This window comes from Poeciliopsis prolifica, unplaced genomic scaffold (genome assembly GCF_027474105.1).
Source record: "Poeciliopsis prolifica strain line A6 unplaced genomic scaffold, Auburn_PproV2 SCAFFOLD004, whole genome shotgun sequence".
NCBI classification, from domain to species: Eukaryota; Metazoa; Chordata; class Actinopteri; order Cyprinodontiformes; family Poeciliidae; genus Poeciliopsis; species Poeciliopsis prolifica.
Genome location: NW_026562379.1, coordinates 13,828,793 through 13,852,594, shown reverse-complemented (window position 1 = coordinate 13,852,594; position 23,802 = coordinate 13,828,793). Strand labels below are relative to the sequence as shown.

The following is a 23,802-nucleotide window of genomic DNA, read 5'->3' as shown; positions in this document are numbered from 1 at the left end:
AATTTACTTAGGTTAATTCTGAAAATGCATCTTGTGCTTGGAGACTTCACAGAATGCTACCCAATCAAAAATCTTAAAAGCTCTGCTTTGCTGTAATTTTCCACAAACATGAGTCCAATTTGTGATATTAACTAAAGAAAGCAATGGAAGGCCAATCAGGATAAATTTATGTTTAATCATTTTACATCTGTTTGCAAAATTGAATAATAATGAAATGCGGGAATTAACACAGAAGTGGTATGAATAAAGGTAGCAGAATTATTTAGTTACATCTCAGATTTAGGAAGAATCTCAACATGCTATGATTCAAAGGGCCTTTTCCTTTGATTACATGTTAGCCAACATGTGAGTGAAAACCGTTCCGCAGTCCTGAAAGGGTGGGGATGACATTTACTTCAAGAGTAGTTCAAGCCTCTAAAAGTTCTTTCCAACCTCTTAAGCAATCATTGTGCTTTTGAAATCATCTATGAAATGCACCTTTTTATATTGAGAGGGGTAACATTATGACTTTGTCAGGGTGAGGTGTCATTTTAAAAAGGACACTGTATCTATCATCAGATACAATTTTTGTAAATGCTATTAAATACATCTTTAAATGTAATTAAAGTTGTAGAAGTTTGAGATTAGTTCAAATGGGTGCAACTTCATAGTTTGTTTTATGGAAATTCAGTGGACTTAATCAGATCATTGTCAAATAAACTTTGAAGGTATTCATCACTCATCTCTTCATCATTCTGAATCTGTAATGATTAACTGAAAATGAATGTGGCACAGAAATCCGTGGGGGAGTCAAAGCACCAAGAGAGCAGCAGAGAGTGCCTTTCAGCAACGCTTTCGCCAAAGAATCAGATATAATTACTTTCAACTGTCCTTCAGCAACCCACATGGGGTCAATCCTCTGACATTCTAATCATTAAAAGCTGTCCAGTTAGAGCTATCCAAAGAGAAAAGCTGTTTTGATTGTCCTCTCTCCAAACCTCCTCAACGTGTACATCCAAGTAGCAGAAAATCTTACAGTAACACACACCACCACCCAGGGGAACAGAGACTTGTGCTGAGATCCAGTCAGGTAAAAATATCTGTCTGAACTACAAAGTTCAGTCAAGACCAGGGGCCCAAATCCTCTGGCGGATGGAAAGAAATCTCCAATCTAGGGTCCATTTCTATCTACAATATTGTCCCTCCATAAAATCTCATGCAACATACTGCCTTCAGTAGTCAGACACAGCAATAAATCCCATGGTTACTCTAGAGTAGAGTTTAGATTTATGACTAAAGTCCAAATCAGAAAAAAAAAATTCAAGCTTGATAAAAATTGAAAATTGTTTGCATGTTGATTGAGTCAGGCGAAGGTTTCTGCGGTGTATTTAATAAGCCTACAATAAATACAGAAAGGAGAAAACGACAATACGCAGTATAAAGTTGTTATTAAATAGAGGATTTGGATACTAATTCATTTGAGGAAGAAAGTCAGGTGCAGAAGTTCTTTAAACTGCACAGGAACACGGCACTGCAGTAAATGCACTGTAAATGTGAACGCAACTCCGCTCCTATCACTCACACACCCCAAGTAATTTGCAATTTCTCACCCTGTGGCTACTACAAGCCAAAATAGAGACAAAATGGAGCTGAAAGGTTTTAGCAAAAGCTAAAAACTGTAGAAGTTACACTGCTGGATTTTGTCGGATAGAGATTGTACACAGAGCCAATGTGCAGAGTCTGGTTTTTTAGGTTTGATCTGAACTCTCCTGCAGAGGAGTATCCATGGAAGTTTTGTGGTTTACAAATGCTGCTATCATGCAAGAGTGGCAAATAGAAAGTCATTGTTTAATTGAGTGTTTCCCAGCAGGAAAATGATCATGAACAAAAGTTGTAATGGAATGGTTCCTGTGACAGAAAGACCAGGTCCAAATTCTAATCCCAACTTAATTCCCAGATGCACCACACACAGAATAGGTAAAAATTTTAATTTAAAGACTTATAACATTACACACCACAAGACTTGCAGATTTAAAAGGAGCAAAAGTTGATTCTCCTAAGCATTGTCTCAAGGAGACACACCTTTTTAAATGTGTATTTGCTAAAAACCAGGAATTATTTTTGTTCAACACAATTATGTTATAATTTGTGCTGGTCTATTACCTAAGACTACCACCAGATTTAAAATTTGGTTAGTAATGAGACAAAATATCAAGGAAAGTTCAAGGAGTGTGAATATTTTTGCAATGCATTCAAAGGTGCATTACAATTTACGTTAAATCTGAGTGTTTCAAAATCAAGGAACTGCATTCCTTGCAGTCAAGGTCAACTTCCCACGGTATGTAATTAATTATGACTTTATTATCTTTACCAGCAGGAGCAGATAAAGTCATGCTCCGGTTCAGATGATGAGTTGCAAATGAGGTGCATCTCAATAGTGACTGCAGAGCGGATCCATTTAGGGAATAAAAACAATCTATCTGATTTTTGTCCCATAATTCATAATCAGTTCAGGAAAGTGGGGTCAACTCGACTTCAAAGAGGTTCTTGTGATTCCAATCAGCTCTTCCACACACACATTTTATGAAAAGGAAACAACAAATTAGACAAGTGCATTTTCTTTTAAATTATTATGGGACTGAATAAAATTCATCTTTTAATGCAACGAATCTTGAAATTAAACAACTAATGACAAATACAAAAACACTAATTAAAATACATTGCTCACAAAAAGAAGCACTCATATATACAATCTCCATATAAGCCGTTGAACTATTTATTCTGAAGGAATGTTTGTTTGCTCTTCCCTGTGCAGCAGCTTGTCTCAAACCGCCTGCTTGCCAGTGAAAGACAGGAGAGTAAATGTATTTTTCTATCTGTTCATTGAACACTTAGGGGAGCGTTGTGTCTGCCTGGGGGCAAATGCTCAAATGCAGCTGGATTACAGTGCATGACAGGGATCCAAAAGCATTTTCCTCGCCTGTTTTAATAGAGGAAAAAAAGTGCGAGCTGCCATGTAGTGACCTTGATCACCTCTTCAGCATTTTAATGTCACCTGAACAACACAAATATGTGCCCTGATTGTAAAACATGACCTAATTAGGGAGGGCGACATCAAAGTTCACTGCAGAATGATTCGTTGTGTCGGCTCACACAATGAATGAGACAAAATGCAATAACGGTGCAAACTTTAAATATTTACACTAGATGTATTCTAAAACTGATAAAGTGTTGTTCCTTCACCTTTAATCTTAAAAAAATTGTCTACAATAACACACTGAAAACATGTTTTGGATAATTTAGGAAAGTATAAAACCCTTTAATTTTGAACACAATAGATTATATTAAGTATTAAGAACCATTGCTATTACTCAATTATCATCCTTGAGACAATCTTGCAAGTTTAGCTGATTTAAATTCAGTCAACTGAACAGGATTTGGAGCTGTTCAAACTTCTTGTGAAAGTTAGCATATCAGAATAAAAACCAAGCAATAAAGTCAAAGAAACTGCTACCTTCAGAATTTGATTGTTTAAAAGCACAAATTGGGACAATGGTACAAAAAAGATGCAGCATCACTGTCCCAAAAATCTCTCTTATCTCCATTACTAATAAATACAAAAGTGTGAAAACATAGAGATGCTCCGTAGATTAGAGAAGATTCATTTCTAAAGAAAATCAGGCCAATTTCATTACCTGGCTGACACCAGTATTACTGTTAATTATGTAGGCAGCAGCACCTTGTTTTGGTTTATCTTTAGTTCATTTCTTAAAAAAATGTTAGACTAAAAAAAAATATTAAATGCTGCCCTTCAGTTTTTTTTTATTGAGTAGATGTGAAAATCCACAAGCCAGATCTTTCCCTTCAGGACAATAGTGTTGGTGGTAATGCAGTTCTTTTTTTGTGTTTTTTTTTCAATCTGTCAAATTGTTCTTGCATTACAACATTTCTTACGTAAGAAAATCACCAGATGACAGTAACTTATATGGCTGCAAAATTGTGCAATAGTTGCATTTCGAAAAGTATTCAAAGCTGTACAAATACCTTGATTTTTTATTTCAGTTTATATTTTGGCTTCAATCGATCACAAAAAAAAAAAAAAAAAAACAACATCAAGGAAAGACACTGAATAAGATTATTCAGACACAATTCATTCAACAAGTACTTCCCTATCTTATTCTTTAGGCGCATCAAAAATGTTATGTTTCTAAATTTAAAGAAATCATGGTAGATAAGCAGACTGATTAAACATAGTGATTCTATATTTTAATTCTCAAATCAATCACCATCCAGCTCACAAACCTCAAATCAAAAAGTAAAAGAAAATAAATACAAGTAAGCCTTATTAATGCCAACAGATGCAGGGAATTTAAGCATCTATGCTACTGAAGCTTCACAGACAGTGGGATTATCGGAGAGCGGAGCAGGTTGAGAAATTACTCTCTGCTGTAGAAAATGATGCGGGGAAGAGCCGTGCAGAGTAGAACTGTGCTGTAGCATGTAATGGGAAGCCACTAGTAAATGTGCATGTCAGACAAGCTATTATCATGCTGTGCACAGGAAGTGCTTTTTGAAATAAAAGTAATCAGGCCTCATTCTTTATAACATGGTGCAGCAAAAAAAAAAAATTGTTTGTCTTATCAGTAGTTATTTTCCAGCATTTTTTAATTGGACATTCCCTCTATTTGCAGCAGTAACACAAATATCCTCATAAAAGACACAATGAAAACATGCCACAATTAGATTTTTTTTTTCAAAAAGTGCAACTCATACACCCCTGAAACTAAAGATTCTCTGTGTTACATTGATGACTCACCCATAAAGTTCAGGTATCCCTCTCCACCTAAGCCATGTGTGAGGAGGCGGATCATCTTATGCAGCTGCATTCCACGGTCGATGATGTGCGACATGGGAACCAGGGAACTCATATTGGTGTACATCTCTTTGTCCATTAGCCAGAAGGCCAAGGTCTTATCACCAACTAGGGCCTGAAAATGTGTGTGATATTTCATTATTCACAGCAGAAATAGATGCTGACTGCATGCAGTGTAAAGTGAGATAGGATTAAATGAGTACCTGGTCGTGGCTTTCTGCATATGCGATGCACTTCTCTCCATACCGCCTGTTGGTCAGCGTGAAGACAATATTGCCCATGTCCCACTCTTCATCCTTTAACTCCTTCAGGATCTACACAATGACAGAGAGGGCTTATTGAAAAAGGGGTATGATCGATGTATAGCTGAAAGATCTTTTCAGACTGACTGATGCCTTCAGCTCAGTATTTCAGTTCCGGCAGTCTTTCTACCTTTCCCAAGTTTTCTCTGGGTTACACTTCTTACGAAGATCAATCTCTGTTTTGACATCTCTATATCCGCACTGTGAGTTATGTCTACCTATAAATGGTGGTAATGGAGTTTTTAATAACTGCACTACAGCCCATGGGTAGTAAGGCATCAGCTCTCCAAACCCAAGATGGGCAAGGTCAGAACCTCTCATCCAATGGAAGGATTCAACAATAAATCCAACCGGTGGCACTGCACTGGCAAGTCAACATACTCGCTTACTGCCAATTGAGTCATTTTCAAAAGGTCAGGTGAAGATAAGAGGTCATGAAAGCATGCATTCAAGGCACGTCTTTCAAGACCGCATCAGAATAAAGAATTTGTTCAAACGCTGTATACAAAAAGTATACAAAAGCAACAACAAAGTAAGGGGGTGGGGAAAAAAAGATCATGTAAGCACACAGAGAACAAAAATAATTCAATCAAGACAAGGAAGTCTGGAAACCCACAGAATCATTAGGAATATGACAAAAAAAAATGTCCTCCAAGAATCCTTGGCAATTGACATGCAGCTGTCTGAGAGGTGGGTGACTCGGCAAACCCATTTCAGAGACAGGCTGAAGTCTGCTCAGTGGAATTGGCAGTGACAGCTGATTGACACGTCAGGAAACCTTTATATTACTCTACAGAGCCATAATCCTCTGAGTAAAGAGAGTAAATTGTGCCGATCAATATGTCTGAGATGAACTGACTGGTCCCCCTAAATAAAGGCAATACGCCTCTCTATATCACCATCTGTTCACATTCAATTTTCTTCACCTTTGCCTTGTGTGGCTATAGTCATTGCCATTGCCACCAAAGATATTTACTGAGGCAATTCTTTTTATACTTGCAACAGAATCTCAGAGGTTTTAACACCTTGGAGAGCTGACACATTTTCAGATCCTAGAGCTACACACTTAGAAACGCTTTAAGATAAGATCAATATGAAATATCAACACTAACATGTAAAAAACACAAACAATCTGACTATTTAAAAATAGGCAACTAATTGCTTGTTCCATGTTTCTCTTCAGAGCAATTCTATACCAAATATTGAAATTCTTGAATTAGAATAGACTAACAAAAGACTGGCTGTTTTTGGATTGACCAAAAAATTAAGACACATTTTCCAAAAAGTGAATGCAGCAAAACTAGGCATGGAAAGCTGTGAAATATAGTTCCTATAGAAAAAAAAATTAAATGGCTAAAATCGATATTGTAAATTAGTTTGTAAATTATAGTGTCAGTATGTGTCTATCCTTCACAATTGTTCCATTGAAAATTCACAATAAAGAAAGAACCACAAACTGTTTAATAAGCCATTTTAAATAACATAAATAAGCTTATGCCATGCATAAGCTTATTTATTATGCATGACATAATAAATGTCATGCATTTATTATGTCATTTCTGTGTTTGTAAAACAATACAAACACAGAAATACAAATTTCTGTGTTTGTATTGTTATAAAGTACATAATATTTCTACTCACAACATTGAATTATTAATATGTAGTTATACACAAAAACAAAATACACAAATGTAGTTAAAAAAAAAAAACATAACTGATAAAATTTTATGTCTTCTCAAGGCCTTTCTTGAGCAAATGAATCTACCAGCAGTCCCCGAGAGATCATCACGGCTGCCTCCACATGTACGTACAATCAGACATTTTACACTTCTTTATGAATCATTACAATTCAATTCAACCGCAAAAGTGGTCTGGGAGCAATTAATTTTGGAGTGGGACTGTCGGAGCAGAGACAGAAGTGAACGGGTTGATGACTTCCCTACCACCAGCTCACCCGCATCAGCCCCGGCCAGCCGAGCTTCCTGGCACTGCTGACACTCCACTTCATCAATGATAATGAGCAGTGCACAAATCTTACTTTACAAGCCTGCTGTCAGGAGCCAACCAGAGTGCCCAGATTAATTAGACAGAGCTAGAAATAAAATAATAATAAAATAAAAAAAAGTCTTGCCGTGCAGGATGAGGTCATTTTGCTGCCACTGGCATGCTGTGACTGATTTAAGAGGCTCTCACACAGAGCTGGAAAGAATTTAATGGCAGAGAAAGGTTTAGCTTTTAGCCCCATTTTCCATTTTTAGGTTGATCTGAGCAGCAGTTTTTTCTTCTATGCGGACATCTCATAATACCATACAAACACTGCCACTCCTACATTGTGAATGCTCCGTGAGCTGTTATACATTGTGACATTTCAGGTCAAACACATTTAAATATAAAACCAAGATACTAAAAAACATTTTTAAAAATTTTTTTGTAGAAAATATATTTCAGTCAAAGAAAAAATGCTATCTGCCTCTTATTGAATGAATGAATATACTTTATTAAACACAGAGGGAAATACATTTTTTTAATTAATTATTGGCTGGAAATGGTGTTTTGCTGAGTTTAAAAAAGATAAATTCTATGTCCAAGCATGCAACAGAACATTTAATTTTAATGTTTAGAAATATACTATTTTAAGTTCAGTTTCTTGGACTAGAACTCAAACCCAAGTAGATCATCAAAAATAATCTTCCTCTCAACTTTTAAAGTTTAATCAGGAAATCCGTGAAAAGTCACTTTAACTGGTTGGGCGACATTAAAAAAAGATCCAAAAAACTAGGCACCGCTTCATCCTCCAAAACAAACGTCCAAATAATTTCACTGCTTAACAAAAGGTTTTGCCAACAGAAACATCATTGGACTTTGCTCAGCTAAAAAGGCCCACTTTGGCTCATGTCATAGTTTCTGCTATAAAAAGCCTTGCCGAAAGCCTGTTAACGCCATGCAGAGGTGGCCTCAAAGTGCAATTAAGCTGGACAAAACTGAAAAGCTGCTGCTGTTAAGAGCAGGCGTGCGGAGGGCGACACCAGCCGAGCAGGTCGGAGCGAAAAGGCTGGCGATAAAGCCCGCGGCATGTTTACGTAAACAAGCCGAGCTCCATCATCGCTCGCCAGCAGCCTGAATTTTATTAAGTCATATTAATTGAAAGTGTTTCTGGCATGATGGACAGAGCGGAGTGACTCAGAGAAGAAATAGATTTTTTTTCTTTCCCTTTCCCTCCCCTGAAACTAATAAGGGGGAGCTGTTCAGACTGATATTTTCATTCAATTAAAATAAATGGAGGAACAGAAGCAAAAATTGAGACAATTGACTCGGAGGTCATTCAAGTTGAACAGCCGGGAGAAGCGGAGGGATGCCTGCGCATTCTCAGCATCAACCTCTCATCTCCTAGCCGCCACCATGGACCCCTCTTTCTCCTCTGCCTCTAATTGTTTCAATTACATCTCAATCTATTGTAGCTTGAGGGAAGGGTGCTTGTTAAATTAGAGGGCTTTGTAACATTATCCATTAGGAGTGACAGCATTTTATGGTCATAATCAGATCGAATCATCCCAACTTGTGCCACCGCGCCTTATCTGGTCCTTCTCATTAGGACATCTTAATTTTTCACAGTCTGTTGGTCCTAACAGCCTTCTGCAGCCAGTAAATGAGTCATATCAATCAGTCATGCTGAGGACAAAACGCAGCATGGGGGCCCCAGCAGAGGAACTGAAAGAGATTCATCCGTACACACATGTGAATCTATAAATAAGCTCGCAGCTCTGTTGCTCTGCGTCTTTGTTTCTCTTTCCTTCTGTTTCCTCCTGTCTCGCCCTCCCTTCCAGCTCCAATTCTCCTTTTCTGCAACATATACCTCACTGGAGGCTCCACTTCAGTCCATTCAAATCCCTCCCTAATTGACACTCTGTGAGAAGAGGCAAGGCTAGCCCTGAATGCACTTCACTGACTATACCACAGCATGTTCATATGAATGCTTCCCTGCACAGATATGGAGAACATTTTGCTCTGCCTCCAGCATCCACTCTCCTTAGGGAGGTTACAAATTTAATTAAAACATGTAACAATAAGTAGCATCAAAACAAACACCAAACAAACAAAAAAAAGGCTTGCAATGCAGTAACTAAATGCAAGAGAAACCTCTCAAAAAGGGTTCTCGGGAAAATTGAGCAAAGCCTCGAAGGTACAAGCTCTGCAGGCTGCACAGCTACTTCCAGCATCACAGAGGAAGGTCAAGTCGTGAACTAGATCTCTCACCTCCTTTTCTCCTCCCTTCAAACCCGACGCTGAGTAAAACCAACCGCTGTGAGAGACAGACTTGATTAACGATGCATTGACTCCCCCCATTGGGAAACACAAGAAGCCGTAGAGCATGCATGCTGAGCTGAGGTCATACTCTCCATCTTGTTCTCCAACCCTCCCCACCCCGAAAATATGAGTAAATATTTTAAAATTCGCTGTGGACCCATAGCAAAGAAATATGCTTTCCATAAAAACGTTACAACAGCCAACCTTTTTAGCTATTCTGCAATCAACGCGTTTCTTCAAGCGAAGGAAAACGGCCTCTACGTTCTTCAAACAAACACACTCACGGAATAATCTTCACTCATCCGGCAGCCAAACCCATACACATATGTCCCTATATAACTTTCTCCCCGACTATATTTTTATATAGTCAGGGAGAAACGCAACTACACAAAATATTTGGTGATTTAAAAACAACAACAAAAAACAGTTTTAAAGCGACAATAAATCGGTGGCATTTTTTTTATCAAAACAGCCTTTGTCAGAACACAAACATTCTGATAGTGTGTCAGTTCATCTAGAAACAGCAGGAGGAAGATTTGAGATAAACAGCTTTATCTGTGCATGAAGGATTGGGTGTGCATGTTAAATCCCTCCACCTCCATCCAGCTCCCTCCCTTCGCTACTTGGCTTTACCATCACAAAGTTATGGACCTGATGACTGAACAGTTATAAACAATGTTTTCCCATTGTGGGCTATTAAGCACTTTCACAGTGGCAGTTCGGACTGAAGTGTCCAACTAAAGGGTGCTTCAACAGTTGTTGTGGAGGATTTGTGAACGTTTGGTGCCCATTATTTCCCCTGCAGACAGATGCACTGTTGAGTGGTAACGTGCTGAATAATCTTGTAATTTTTTGACAGTGCTCCTGTCATGTAAAAAAAAAAAAAGAAAAAATAATATGTTTGATTGCAAAGGAAGAGCGGATCATTAATTAAAATAAAATTATTGGAATAAAGTGAAAACGTTTATAAAACAGGTCTTAAACCTACTTCAATAGTGGGCATAATAGTATAACTTAATTAACAAATTTAATTAGAAAGGTAAATTTCATAAATTTTATAGACTCATTAGACATATTTCAATCACTTGTTTCCATTAATTTTGAGAACTACATCTTGCAGGTGATAAAAAAGGAGTTTTGATATATTATTTTTGTAGTATTGCCGACATGTTTGCAAGGAAGACAGCTGACATAATAATTGTCCAGCAGAGAATGACTGACACCCTCAAAAAGGACAGTAAGATACTTAAGGTCATTGATATCGAAGCTAACTGTTCACAGAGTGCTGTTCTAAACATATTAATGAAAACCTGGGTGAAAGAAAAAAGTGTTGTGGAAAAAAGCATTGACTGCTGTAAATAATTGGTGCTGCAATTTTGAAATAAAGTGGAAAATCGGCTCAAGTTTCTAATCAAGAACAAATTTAATGAAAGAAAATCATTTAAAAATACCAGGTGTATAAATGTAGATCGAGCTGTACTTAAAACCCTGTAAAAACAATAATCTTTTCACTGCAAGCCATTGCTAAGAAAACAAAGTTTTCACATGGTTTCCAATACACAGCAGTTTTTTAAGACCAATCGAGATTTATCTGACCTCCCAATGGAAATGAATAAAGTTCATATTATAAGTCAATATGAACATATTGACAATGAATAAAGAATGTATTTTCAGAATGTTCCTATTCAGTGTCCTTTAATAACGATGCTCTTCACAATGTTCTATCTTATGAACACAAGCTATTATAAAAGGTCACTGGCTTCAGTGGTGTTCATAGAGAAAAAAACAATTTGTGCTCAAGATCTCTGAAGAGAAGCATGGGAAGTAGGCTGATCTGTGTAAAAGTAAAACAAACTGCATCTCTCTGAAGATTCTGCAGGAATGTGCAAAAAAAAAGGGAGATTATGATCTTTATGAATATACTGTTTAGATAAATATGATATTAATAATATTCTGTTTGAACAGTGCATGAGGCAAAGCCACATTAGGATACATTACAAGTTAATACATGAGATGACAGCCTGCCTTTCTACAAGTTCCAATAAAGAAGCCTGGAAGTTGACCTTTATGTTAAAATAATTAAGTTTATCTTTATTCCTCTTCCCACAAAATTACAGGTATGCAAAGTCAGAAATTACTGATCAAACAATGATGACTGCGTCTTTTTATTTTTTCATAACTGCATGCGTCACACATTTATTCACAGCTGTGTCTCTGCTGGATAAAAAATGTTAGAGCACAGCAGGGAGAATCATGGGAGAATAAAGAAAAATAAATTAGCAAAGCTTTGAGAAGAGTAAACACTTTAAGTTTCTTTCGGCCATACTCAACACAAGACTCCGTTTCACATCACCTGTTTTATAAAATCAACCTATAAAGTGTGAGACTTGAATATTTCTACTCTCAAAAGTACATCCAACCTGAATTTTCTTGAGTCTGTAAAGCAAACTGAGCAAAAATTTCAATCTCTACAAGTGGAAAGCTGGAAGTGAACTCCAAAACACTGAAGTCAAAGACAAACGGATTCTCACTTATAATAAAAATTGAAAGCCACGCATAATTTTTTTTTGCCTCAAATAATTATAATCTACTTTGTGTTGATCTTCCACAGAAAATCACAATAAAATTAATTATCCAAATGTGACAAATTCTTGAATGTTGCTATTGTAGAAATGTAATGTTTATACCATTGGATTTAACAGTGTTAATTTCTAGAATTTGTAACTGATGATTTGGTTTGTGCAAACAATACATTCAAGTGAACAAAACCCTCCTACCTGAATCCATTTGTCAGGAATCGCCATCGCCAGTCGATAATCGAAGCCCAGTCCTCCCTCCTTCACTCTTCTGCAGAGGGCAGGCATCCCAGACACTTCCTGCAGAGACGTCTTACTGTGTAAAACTACTTTTCAGTGTAAACCCAAATCCCATCACGACAGGCCGCATAATTTATGTGTTGAGCTAGAAAAATGCCCAAAAATTACTGATCCAGATCACTATTTTTACATTAACTTTTAATTACAACACCAGAAAAAAAAATAAGTAGGATATGCCTGTCTAATAAGTGCTTTAATTAATAATAGCTACAGGCAGTGCATTTTGCAAAACGTGGGCTGATGTGAGTTTTTACCTCTGCAATAGTGATGCAGTCCGGATAAAGACTATGGAGGATGTGATTGGAAAGCATCAGGTACACCAAAGCTTCTTCATCAACTTGTAGGCCAAAGTACTCATTGTAGTCCCCCGAGAAGCCAGTGCCTGAAGGGTAAACACCCACACAGTGAACACTCATCATGCTTTCCACCCCAACTTCCAAACTGACCAGATCTATTTTTCCAAGTGATACAACTATTTTCACTCCTTCCTTTGTCAAATGTTACCTCCAGCATATTGGACTGGATGCGTTAAACTAAATTCTCAGTTCAAGTGGAACTGCTTAATACTGCTTTTAAAAAAGTATTAATGCCCTTTGACCTTTTTCTCATTAGTAAGTTTTCAATTCTAACGGAACTGGATTACACTGCATTGAAAAAGTATTCATACATTTTGACCTTTTTCTCATTCCTACCACAAACTTTAATGTATTTTACTGGGATCTTGCGAGATGGACCAACACAAACTAATACACAGTGAAAGACAAATGATCAAATGTTCATATTATTTTAAGAAAACAAGCATCTGGAAAAGTTATGAGTATACATTTTTATGACGATTCTCTGAATATGAAGTTTTGCCTTAAAAAATCCAATTCCAAATTGGATTTTTGGCTGAACTTCTATTTTTGATTATTTTACGATATGAAGACACTTTTATCTAAAGTATCAAACTGTAGCACTGACTATAGGGTTTCTGTCCTGCTAGAAGTTCCAATCAATTCTGACCACCTTCCTTGTCTCTGAAAAAAACCATTCGCACTATATCATGTCGCATTACTATATTTACCTACAGGGATGTCGTGTTAAGTATGCAGTGATAGTTTTATATCACACATTGTGCTTCTGCCTGTAAGATGAAAAGCTTAGGCTTTGACATTTTTTTGACTCAAGCAACTTCCTCAACTTGTCTGCTTTGTCACCAACCTGTCTTTCAACAAACTATGGTTTCTTTCAGCAACAACTTTATATTACCACTTCTTCACAAAACATGCATAGACAGCATGACTAATGGTTGTCCCACCTGACAACCTCTAATATATGCCTGGTCTGTCAGTTTAGGTGGACAACTAAATAGTGATATCTTGTGGATTCAATTTGATTTCTGGGTTTTACAGTGAAAAGCATTCACTGTGCTTTTTATACAGTGAGTGGGAAAAGCACAGTGACTAATTAAAATCTCTTTAGATTTTAATTAGTCAAAAACTTAAATCAGGGCATCTTTTTCCACCCTATTTTCTACAGTCATGCATTAGTTTAAGCTGATCTTTCACAAAAAATTTCCAACCTAAGGAAGTTTATGATTGTAAAAGACAACTGTGAAAAACTTTCTATTATTCTTTTCTTTTAAAACTGAGGCATTTTCCTCAACTCTATGTTAGATAAGTCAGTTTTCCAAGTCTGCTTTCCAACTCTATGCATTCTGAAGTAAAAACTGCACCGTTGTTACAGAGGAAAGCAAGTCTCCAATGTGTATGCACAGATCAACCAATCTTACCGATGCCATGGTGATGGTACAGCATGGAGGTAATGCCGTCGAACCTGAAGCCATCAAAGCAGTACTCCTCCATCCACCAGCGCAGGTTTGACAGCAGGAAGCGCAGCACTTCCCAGCTAGTTGTGTGCACACACAAATGGCACAAACACACAAACAAAAACAATTCAAGGTCAGATAAGCAAGAGGCTGTGAATTATTCACATATCTCATCATGAATTTTAGTCACCAGAGATTAATTTTCCCCTGAAAGCAGGACATTCACATATTGACAACTGAAGCTCCATTATGTTGGGAAGGGAGTGGCGGTGACAGCAGACGCCGCTTATATTAACAATAGATGGAACTATGTCTTTCACATCTTAAGATGTCATGATGAAAAATTGGTGGCTTTCTGATTTCCATCATCCAGCAGAGCAAATATTATGTACATCTAGGCATCCTGGTGTATTTAAATTGATGGGATTACAATTCCACACTTGGACAGCAGAATTAAGCCCTCTTACTTGAAAATGGGACAAATCATTTGTCTTCAGGCTTCATGTATAATGGGTTACAGTGTTTGCCATTCAAGAGGGTAAATACCCTTAAAAAAAGTGTACATAAACTGAATAAACTACCTAAATATTAAATGCAACTTGCCATAGTTTACAGCCGTCAATGTGTCACGTAGCACACAAATGTGCTGTGGCTGTTGGCTGCAGGCTGGAGGAGGTGGATTCCATAAATGGCCTCCGTCCTCTATCCTGACTGGAAGAGTCGTACAGTTCTATACAGTCACTCAAGGCAAAGTACACCGTGCACCTCAGTTCTTTCCATTCGGTGGCGTATCGCCATGGAAACATCAGCAAAAACTCAATATTTGGTCGTCTCCATGCAGTGCGCGTAATGAGCACCAAATGAAACACTGTATTCGGATGCAGCGCTGTAGGGCAAAAGCAAAGCACCAAGGATGTGAGACGAATGACACATTCAAGATGCTGATTAAGTGTGAACCGCTGCCTCTGCTGAGGCTGAAAGACCCAACTCAGATCTACAGTGTGCTCTCAGTTCCCAACAGTAATTATACTGACGCGTTGAATTTATTTATGGGTGAAAACATGCAAAAACATATTGTTTTTAGTTTTTTTCTTTATAGTTTTATATCAAATGCATGCAAAATATGTTTATTATTTACACCTGAATTGTGTATATAATTCTAAAGTATAACATGAAAAAAGTTTAGAGAAAAGTACTATTAAAAATTACATTTCTGTATGTTTACCAAAACTCAAATAATATACTTTTTCTATTTTTTATCAGCAGCTTATGTCACCAGTTGCAACTTACTGATATTTTTGGTAAAATGTGTAAGAAAAAAAACAAAAAGTCAACAAATGAATCTTTTATTGCTGTAGTTTAAATTTGCATTGTCTTTAGAGTACAAGTACTCAACAGGGGGGAAAAAATCCTATTAGAAATTTCTGGGTCTTTCGGCTGATTAAAAGTAAAACTATTTCTGCAGCAGTCCGTGTCTGTTCTCATATGGTGTCAATATGAGAATATTGTTTTCCAAATATTTTACTACATATCGCATTACAATCAGAGTATCATATATTGCCTCATACCATGAGATTATTGTATTGCTTCACCTCTATATGCAATGATTCAACAATTTCTCCCTTGAATGATGCTGAGTTAAAAAAAAGTCAGCTCAGCAATAAAAAGATTAATTTTTAACAAACTCAGTAATATTTTAAGTTGTAAAACCTTCAATAAAACAACACAAACCTAATCTTGTTCTCAATACTTTCACTTTAGAAAATGTTTCAATTCATCCCCATCACTCACTTACTGAGGAATATATTCTATATGTCACAAGAGAGAATCTGAGTTTCTTTAGAAAAAGAAAGCCATGACAAAAAATAGATTTAAATGTTTTCCCTCCTGTGCTCCACTCCTCGGGGATGACCAGCACCAGCGCTGTTTGACAGGTGTGAAGTCGCATGTTACATCTGCGCTTCCTTCTTCCCTGGAGGAGCAGAACAAGGGAGCCTGGTATGATCCGATATAGCAGCCTGGCTGGGTGGTCACGCAGACCCTGTGATAAATAGATTAGGTCCTCCACTTCGGTGCACAGAGCCAACAAAGGCTCAGACACAGTGTATCCTCACGGGATGGAGATAATAGCCAGTGAGAGCCAGGGGCCCCGAGATGAAACCATACTGCCACATTAAGGCCCACAACGCCATTCATCATCAGGTCCAATTACAGTGTGAAAGGTAGATCTCTATACCAGATGCAACACATCGCTTATCTATGCAGTTCCGTGAAGTTATCAGATGGTCTGTGGTGTTAATATAAAAGCAAATTGCACATTACAGCATCCTTAGATTAAAGTGTAGCAGTGACAGTGAAACCTAGTTAGGGAGCACTAATAGAGTAAAGCTCTAATATTGCTGCTTGTAATGAAAGAGAGGATAATCTGTCATGTTTTCCTGTTTTACCTGCAAGCACACACACACACGGAGGAGAAATACCTCAAGTTAATTCAAAAGAAAATTTTCCCCACTCAAATTTAATGATCGTTAACGGAGCTCATTTTTTTCCTCGCTCAGGCCGAAACTGTGGCTCAAATCAGAAAAATCTTTTTCTCTCCATTTGTAGCTCAGCTGGCTTTAAACTGTGCATACTTCTTGACCTTTTTCCACATTTGGTTGCCTTACAGCTAAGAACTTAAACACATTTTACGGTCATTTGCAGATATCCACAGGACAAATGTTTGTCATACACCACAAAGATGTGGCTTAAGAAGAAATACTTTGTTAAAAGAGAGCCATAAGAAGCCTGATTTGAGGTGTCATCTGCAGCTCTCAAATAAGTCTTGACAAGAAGCAAAAATATAACAGTTTGGCCTGCATGCAAAGATGTGTACTTGGTGGACAACCAATAGTATTCATGCTAAGAGCATTGTGCCCAGATGTAAAGGATGTTGCTGGGAAGTTTTTCTTTAGGAAAATTGGAAAGGAGGGAAACATTGATGGGAGAGTGGACGGAGATAAATGGAGGGCATTAATAGAAAACAACTATTAGGTGCTCATTAGGTTTATCTTTCAACAGGATCGTAAACATGCAGCCAAAGAAACGATGGAGTAGTTTGGATCAAACCATATTTGTGTGTTTGACTAGTCCAGTGAAAGTCGACACCTCAATCTAATTTTAAATCTCTCGCAACACCAAAAATTGGTGTGCACAAGGCCTAACCAGCCAAAATGATTGTGCTAATCTTAATGAGATGAATTATGAAAAAGGCTTAAAGGGTGCCAATACTTTCAGAAGGCACTGTGGTTAAAAATAAAACATTGAAACATGGGTGTTCAGATGTCAATTCTCCATAAAGGATTGTGGCAACATGTCTTCAAAAGGGAGAAAAAAGAGATTTAAGTTCTTGTTTTCCCAACGTCACAGGTAAGCTGCAGATAAGAACAAATAAATTCAGGAGGCTGACAGGTAATTCAAGAGGAAGTGTGATGCTCAAACGACGACACAATGACATGCGTGATGGATGGTGAGCATTTGTAGAAACAAAAAGGGACAAATGGGCTGCCTCTTCTGACGCATTTCAAACGTCCATAATCTCTTCAGCTGGCACAGGATGACGACTTTGATACAACTCTCAAACAGAAGCAGTTCACTTTTTTTGTATTAAAAGTTTATCAATTCGTTAATGATTCTTTTTATCCCCTTTTCTAATACAATGGTTCTCATTGATTATCTTTTTGTAATGTAGGTATAGTTACAAATTTGAGCGAGTCAAATATGTGTTGTATGCTGAACTAAAGAAACAAATGTTACATGTAACAGCAGAAATCATGTAACGCTAGGGTCCTCTTTGGCACAACTCTCACTGAGATGTCGATGCTTTGCTGAGCTTTGTGTTAGATATCGGCTGTTTTTCTGGCTTTCTTTAAACTGCCTGGCAGCTACCTGCTCTTGCTTGGCATCCTAAAAGGAATCCTCTATTGTCACTGAGAATATATGTCTGGCAACCTGTAATTAGGATCATTTTGTATTTGCTATCCTTTAGAAATCAGTGGCAGCTTGTTGTTCCTTTTGTACTTTTTTTTTATCCTTTTTTTTTTTTTTGGAGTGTTATCGAACTCTCCCAAAAAATATGCAGGAGGGGTTTTCTAAAAATAAAAAAAAAAGTAATTATTTTAATACTCTGTCCATCTGATTAAAAAGGCCCACAATAGAAAACTTTTTTTTTTTTTATAAAATCTACAAAAACTCTTAACAAATAGAATTGCTATTTGAACATTTCCTTTTGAATTTACTTTTAAATCCATAACCTGAGGCATAAATGTAAAACATCAGCTCAATAACCCCTCCTCTAACTAGGAAAGATAAGAGACCAACCCATAGAAAAAAAACATGTTGAATGATCTTTATGAATGAAGAAATGGCTAAGAAAAAAATGTTATTAGCTTAAACCTGGCAATAAGAGCAGTAATTAAAACAACTAGAACTGGGCCTGAATGAGGATCCAAGTTTAACCACAAATAGTGAAGGGAAAGGCTAAAAGGAATAAAAAAATAGCCACAGAACTGGAGAATAACAACCTTTTATTCTAAGAGTAATGCCCACATAATACCCAGATAACCAAGGACTATAAAATATGTCAAAGACAGGTTTCCATAAAATTTTTAATTAGTTACTTTGTTTAGTGTCTTATTGCTGCAAAATCTAGAGGAAGGGAGTAACATTCTGTTCTAAAAAATTTCATCACATATAAAGTTTTATTGGTAAATGGCACTTGATTTTTATTAACCTCCATAACTCCACCAGAAATATTTGATCTCAAAGCACATGCCTCGTGATTGTTCAAAGAATTTTCTGTTGAATAACTGAAGGCCAAGCCTTTGGTTTTATGGTTGCTGTTCTGTGGAACCAGGTTCCAGTCAGTAACCAAGACGGAAGGCTCACTATCTTCAAAATAAGACTTTACGGTTATGAAAGTCTTATTTTGTGGACATGTGGCTATTTGGAGTACAGACATTTCTGATGAACTCGTTGCCAAAGTATTTGTGGAAAATTCATCTATTTTTAGATTTTTCTCATAGATAGTAGCCACAGTCCTAGTTAACATTTTTTGGCAGGCAAATCAGTCAACACAGGAGTTTCCACTGTGCCCATTACTACAAGTTAAGGTATATTTTGTGTTTGAGCTATTGAAACAAAGAATTACAAGTATTTATAAACTTTAGGTCATTATGGGAGGCTGTAGTTCCAAATCCTAATCAATCTCAAGGGTCCACTCTAGCCAGTTTCATCTCAGATATTGTGAAGCAATAAATAATGCATTTTACTACTCTAAAATATGTTTTGTTGACAAACTGATGTCAGAGGTTGTTTTATTGTTCAGTTGTATTTGTTGAGTGCATCATTTGATTGTGTATGTCTTGAAGATGACGTCTAAGATGCGTTCAAATGAGCAGAGGCAAAAGGCCAAAATGAAGCCAGCAGACCAACAACTGACCATTTAGAAATGCTAAAACAAATTACACCTCAGTATTGTGTGAAGCAGCAGGTCTGACAGTGACATGACTACATCAACCCAATTTTCAAAATACAAGCACAAAATAAGGTCTTTATTCTCATGTTAAATTGTGTAACAGGTGTGTAATTTCTATAGCTAGGGAATGTGTTTTACACATCACTGCTATGAGACTTTATTCTGTTTTCCATACACATTTCTAAAGGTGGGGTGCAAGCGGTGAGGGTGTTAAACTACATCTTTCCAGCACAAAGTAGAAGCACAACAAGCAGCTTCAACAAGCCACCATTTACAACTACTGCTAAGCTCAGCTAATTAGCTGAAGACTAACAGAGGGGAAAACCACTTTTCTCTTTCAACGTGATTTCAGGGTGCAAAAGAAAAGGTGCTGAATACTAAAACTGGAATGAACTAACTTTCCAAGTTTGACTTTACTGAATGATCAAACAGAACTTAGACTTGATGTGACCCAAAGTTTGTCCAAGTATGTAAAGGTACATTGAAAGAGGAAATAGACCGTTTTTTCCTAATTGTCTAACATTTTCTGCAGACTGAAATTAAATTAATTATTGTTTTGAAGACTCCATTATCCACAAAATAAGTACTCTATGTCCTTCCACTTTGTTTGTGCTTTCAAGCCATAAAACAAACTGTCCTGCTGCCAATTTCAAAACATAATAGGCCTTGTTAAAAGCAGTTGGTTTGGGAGTTAGAAGCAGAAACAGAAGGAATCCTTCTCATCACTTTATTGAAAAAGGTAGACCTTTATTAACACATCTGAGTGGAATAAAGTCCACATATTGAAAAATCTTGTAAAAGAAATATTTTAACTGGGACCTCAAAGGCATGGCTGATCTCTCAGCGTGAGAACATGAAGAAGAGTTTAAAAAGTCTTAAAAAGGCTGGCCCTGGGCCTATTTTTCATATCTTAAGAAGTCACACAAAGATTGATGAAAACTGGATGCAAATGATCCTCCGAGATGTGGAGGATTATAGAAAAAGCCCACATCAAGCTCCTCAGAATGCTCAGTTCTCACCAGTCAAAGCACTGATCTGCAAAAAGGCTAAGCTCCTTTGGTTGCCAACCCGCTACTTAGAAAACCGTAGGCTCCATTCACTCGGTCATCATGTCAAGGTTACTTGACGTCGTCTTTGAAGGAAATGACTTTTGACTGAACCATGCATATTTCTGCTAACTTCTTCCCACTCAAATAGAGCGGAAAAGAGTCTAGTGTGGATGTAAATCATACATTCTGATTGGTCTAATAGCTTAAGTCAACAAGCAGGCCAATGTACTGTGAACCAGTACAGTACGTTGGCATGAATGTACAAACTTCTATAACAACTAATTCAACTTTTTAAGAAATGTACCATCAAGAAAAGCATACCAATTAAAGAAACGTGCCCCAAGCTACAAACTGCACAAACTCAAGCAAGTAAAGCTTTTTCACAATACGCACTGAAATTTTCAGTAGGGCTTGACTAGTGACTGACTCGAGTTGCACTGGTTCAGGAGAGACATCCAGACAGCCCCGACTCCAATCTATTATTTTGATAATAAACTTGAATGGTAACTCTGGTTATTCGTTTGTGTGTGATTATATATACAATCTATTTCACTTATTTCAGTATCTATGCTCAAACAGGTGTCTTAAGACTTTGTTCTTCTATGTAATGACTTGCAACTCTTGCTTCTCCACACTCCCTCCAATATTAGCACCTGGGATCCAGGGAACATTGAGGTCATTGAAGACAAACATGTTGAAATAAAAAGGTAAGGTATAATCTTAAAAACAAGCTTTCACTGCTTGCAGCAAGGCTTCATTGCTGTCCTGGAAAATAAATTCTTGTACCGAAAGAGCTGACTGAAACTCCAGCTTGACTTCTTAGAGAGAATCCAGGTCACATGCGGAATTTACACATTTATGCACTCTTTCTATCAGTAACGACAGGACAAAAGACAACTCAACTGAAAAAGAGGATTGTGAAACTTCTGTTGCAGAAGCATCAGTGAAGAAAAGAAAGAAAAGACCGAATGCCAAAAGAGAAAGGGCGCTTGTGCTCATACATTTTAGCTTGTTTGGACTTAATCAGTTCTGTCTTGATTTATTTCTTTTTGTTAAAAAAATATCTCAAATCTTAATTGTCAGGAGAAAAAGATATCTCTCTTTATTTAGGAATTTTTTTTTGAAAGCTGACAAAATACCACTCCTAAAAGATGTCCCTATTGATTCCAAGTATTTCACAAGCCAAGTATCAACTCGTCTAATACATTGAATAAATTAAGAGTTGACCAGAACTGGCCGATTTTCAAGTTGGACCTTGATTGGTGTCTTGCCAGTCAAGTCAAAAATCCACTCTTACTTTGGCCAGTGAATGTACCCAGGAGCACTTCAAGAATGAGTTGTTGAAAAGTCATAATGTACTCACAGTAGCAATTTAAATAACTCAAAACCACAGTGCTTTAATTAACCACAAAGTGTTTGAACTTAAGGGAGGTACAAGAAAATCTAATCAGTCCAAACAAAATACAAATTTTGACAGCACTGTGCACTGTAGGCAAGGTAATTATTCATGAGATTGTAATAAAATCACTTTTAAAAATGTATTTTTATATTTACTTACAAAATTTATGTTTCTGTTGCTTGGACAATGAGAAGAACTGAAGCAGAGCCTGATGGAAAATAATCTCCATAAGCTCCCAAAATACAGTCAGATGCAAAACAACCATATAATTTGCCAATCCCTCCCAAGCTCTAAACCTCATCTGTTCCTCTATAACACAAATATTTCCAGACTGCAAAAAGGTGAAAGTGACATTAAAGTTGCAGTTTTATAAACAATATGTTTTTTTGTTTTTTACATAGTTGTTAAAGCTGTCACTTAATAAAGTAACATGAAACACAAAGTTTGAAAAAATGTTTCCTTGTCTGGCTTTTCCCTGTAGTCCCACTGCCATCTACAGACATGCACCACTCAGCCAGAAACAATCAATCAGAGCCACTCTTTTTGCTCTTATGACCCAAGTCAAAGAAAAGATTACGAAAGGAGTGCAACTTTAAAACCCAGGTATGTGAGTGATTTTTGCGTAGCGATTCAACCCTAATGAACACTAAAGCTTAAAACCAGCAAGTGCATCCTGCAATGGTCTAGATGTTCTTGGTTCTTTTGTGTCCTTCTGGATGAGTTAATGTTGCACCTTGGGAGTAATTTTGGTCAGATGGACACTCCTGGGAAGGTTAATAACATTTCCATGTTTTTTCCATTTCTGGATAATGACTCTGATTGGGGTTTGCTGAAGTCCAAAAGCCCTAGAAAAGGCTTTCTAACACTTTCCCAAATTGTGATGACAGTTACAAAGTTTCAATTTTGTTCTCACATTTCTCTAAATGGGACATGGTATGTTGCTTTTTGAGCTATTTTAACCTACTTCAAGTTATTAGATTGTGGCCTCTTGACTGTAAAGGTCAAGCAGAAATCAGGCCTGACTTTGGTTTGTGAAACTGTCATTTGGTTTCTGATTTATGATGGTGAATTAATTTGACTGGTTGGCTTAAAAATCTTTTTGAAATAAATAAAATCACCATTTAAAAACTGATTATGTTTGTTTTGGAAACAGTTTATGACTATACCACATCTTCTCTCTAACACCCATGCTTACTTGTTAAAACAAAGTTTTGTACTGTTTGAATCCCTCCCCTGTAAGTTGGTATTCACCAGCAGCATAACTAATTCTAGCATTTCTCTCGCCTGGAACCAATGCCTGCAAAGCGAGACGTTTATAATGCTGAATGTCGATGCATTTGACTCAGAGGCAACGCAAGTTAACAAATTGGATGGCTGGCATCTATCTAAACAGCATTTTCCCAGGACTGCGTTGAATGTTTTATGAGGAAAAGCTAAAGTGGAACGCAGACTAGAACGATAAAAAAGAAGGTGTCTGGATGAAAATGCAGCAGCAAAGGCAGAGTAAAACAGACAGCAAAAATGGACATAAGGACGACAGTCTGCATCAGTCAGCCTCTGTCATCCTAATAAGAACATCATGGTCAGAGTGCTGTGGCTCATAGATAGAATGTTTGATTAAAAACACACCGTTTCACGCTGAGTTCACAGTTTGCCTCTGAGGTTCATTTCCCTCTAAAGTGAGTTACAGAATG

At 37.1% G+C, this 23,802-nt stretch overlaps 1 protein-coding gene across 1 annotated transcript in view; it reads right to left on the bottom strand.

Moving 5' to 3' along the window:
• Positions 1-23,802, bottom strand: part of gbe1b (glucan (1,4-alpha-), branching enzyme 1b) — a 100,493-nt gene that overhangs the window by 45,300 nt on the left and 31,391 nt on the right. The window contains exons 8-12 of the mRNA XM_055027793.1: positions 14,110-14,225; positions 12,590-12,717; positions 12,237-12,335; positions 5,056-5,166; positions 4,796-4,967 (exon numbers count right to left, since the gene is read on the bottom strand). Coding sequence (XP_054883768.1) covers positions 4,796-4,967; positions 5,056-5,166; positions 12,237-12,335; positions 12,590-12,717; positions 14,110-14,225 — 626 coding nt within the window. The remainder of the gene's footprint in view (positions 1-4,795; positions 4,968-5,055; positions 5,167-12,236; positions 12,336-12,589; positions 12,718-14,109; positions 14,226-23,802) is intronic.